This window comes from Aplysia californica, unplaced genomic scaffold (genome assembly GCF_000002075.1).
Source record: "Aplysia californica isolate F4 #8 unplaced genomic scaffold, AplCal3.0 scaffold00144, whole genome shotgun sequence".
Classification (NCBI taxonomy): domain Eukaryota; kingdom Metazoa; phylum Mollusca; class Gastropoda; order Aplysiida; family Aplysiidae; genus Aplysia; species Aplysia californica.
The window spans coordinates 1,359,176-1,361,004 of NW_004797414.1; the positions used below are offsets into that span (position 1 = coordinate 1,359,176).

The following is a 1,829-nucleotide window of genomic DNA, read 5'->3' on the forward strand; positions in this document are numbered from 1 at the left end:
CCCCCCTCCCACAACAGACAATTTTCCTGGGTCGTGACGGCTCAATGATCCGCAAGATCTCGAGCCAGGCCAAGCAGGCAATGATGGACACGTTCAGATGTGACGTACGCCTCAAACTGGTGGCTCTGCTCAAACACACGACGTCCAGCAACAGATGACTTCTTCATACAACAGATGACTTCAACGTACACCAACAAATGAACTTCTCCATGTATAGAACAACAGATGTCTTCAACGTACATATTTTTCTCACGACTGGTTTGGCCGTGACAGACAAAGACGGAAGCCCGCCTCCTAAATGATCTAAATTATGTCGATGGGGGCGTAAAAACACCCACATTTTTACGAATAAAAACTACTGCAACAATTGAGTCTTCCGAGGTGAAATGTATCTGATGGTGTGAGAAACTGCCTGTTTAGTTTGTTCAGTCTACACCCACCATATTCGCTGCTCAACTGTCAAAAACATTTTTTACAAAAGAATTCACAGAAAACCTCTATCATCATCATGTCTTAAAAATGTCATTTATTGAATCCACTGTTATCCACGTTGACAGTAACTGGCATGGATCAAAGACAACACAACAACAATGCCACCATCCAGAGGATGAGAATTTAAAAAAAAAAAAAACACAAAAAAAAACTCACATCTTTTTTAAAAAAGAAATAATACCTGATGATACAAACACTGTTGTTATCTGCCACATCCAAACACAATATGGAAATAAATATTCTCCCACACACCAGCGTGGCACAGACCACAGTATAGAAGCACCCTTCACCAAGTGTAATAAACGTCGGAGTACAGGATGCCATTTTGGCAAACACGCAGTCAACTTCCTCAAACTCTCGTACAATCATCAGTATGCCATATTTGGCAAACACGCAGTCAACTTCCTCAAACTCTCGTACAATCATCAGTATGCCATTTTTGGCAAACACGCAGCCAAATTCCATAATTACTCTCTCATGACTCGTACAATAATCAGTATGCCATATTTGGCAAACACGCAGCCAAATTCCTCAAACTCTCGTACAATAATCAGTATGCCATATTGGCAAACACGCAGCCAAATTCCATAATTACTCTCGTACAATAATCAGTATGCCATTTGGCAAACACGCAGTCACTCTCCATCACTCTCACATGATAGTAATATCTGCATTTGTAAGGCAGCGTGGTGACATCAGGTGCTCGTCAAAATCAAAATAATGAAAGTGAAAAACCTGACATTTTTCCGCATGTTTTTGAATTTTTTTCGACTCAATACCTGTTATGCCCATTGCCATTCAAAACACATTTGAGTGTGGACTTTACCGAAAAATGTTGATTAAAGGCACAAAAAATGAAAATTTTCACTTTCCACGAGCTCTCAAGCTCAGGAAATAACTAAATTTGGCTGCCATTTTCTCGTTCATTTTACCTCTGAAACCAGGCGACCCCACCTCCTTCAATCACAAATATCTCAACTTGTATCCAAGATAAATGGTTATTGTTTTCATCGAAAGAAAGGCAAATGAACTGGCTTTAAGATGATCCCAATAACTCCATATGCCAAAAAACTGACGAGCGCCAGATTCCACCGCGCCCTGACACATTCGCGCCTCAATCAATCCAGTGCCAATACCCAGCACACGCATCAACTAAAACAGGAAGTCTTTTTTCTTCTCCTCTTGAGATTTCCCAAGACCATGCACACATTCTCCACCATGCACACATTCTCCACCATGCACACATTCTCCACCATGCACACATTCTCCATCATGCACACATTCTCCATCCATCATGCATACATCGCAGCCAGACTAGAACACATCCATCCAACAAC

General features: G+C 41.3%; 1 protein-coding gene across 1 annotated transcript in view; it reads left to right on the forward strand.

The window, feature by feature from the left end:
* Nucleotides 1-367, forward strand: part of LOC101850950 (GTPase Era, mitochondrial) — a gene marked incomplete in the record, with an annotated part of 13,667 nt that extends 13,300 nt beyond the window's left edge. The window contains 1 exon segment of the mRNA XM_013081752.2: nucleotides 18-367. Coding sequence (XP_012937206.1) covers nucleotides 18-158 — 141 coding nt within the window.
* Between the last annotated feature and the right edge of the window lie 1,462 nt (nucleotides 368-1,829).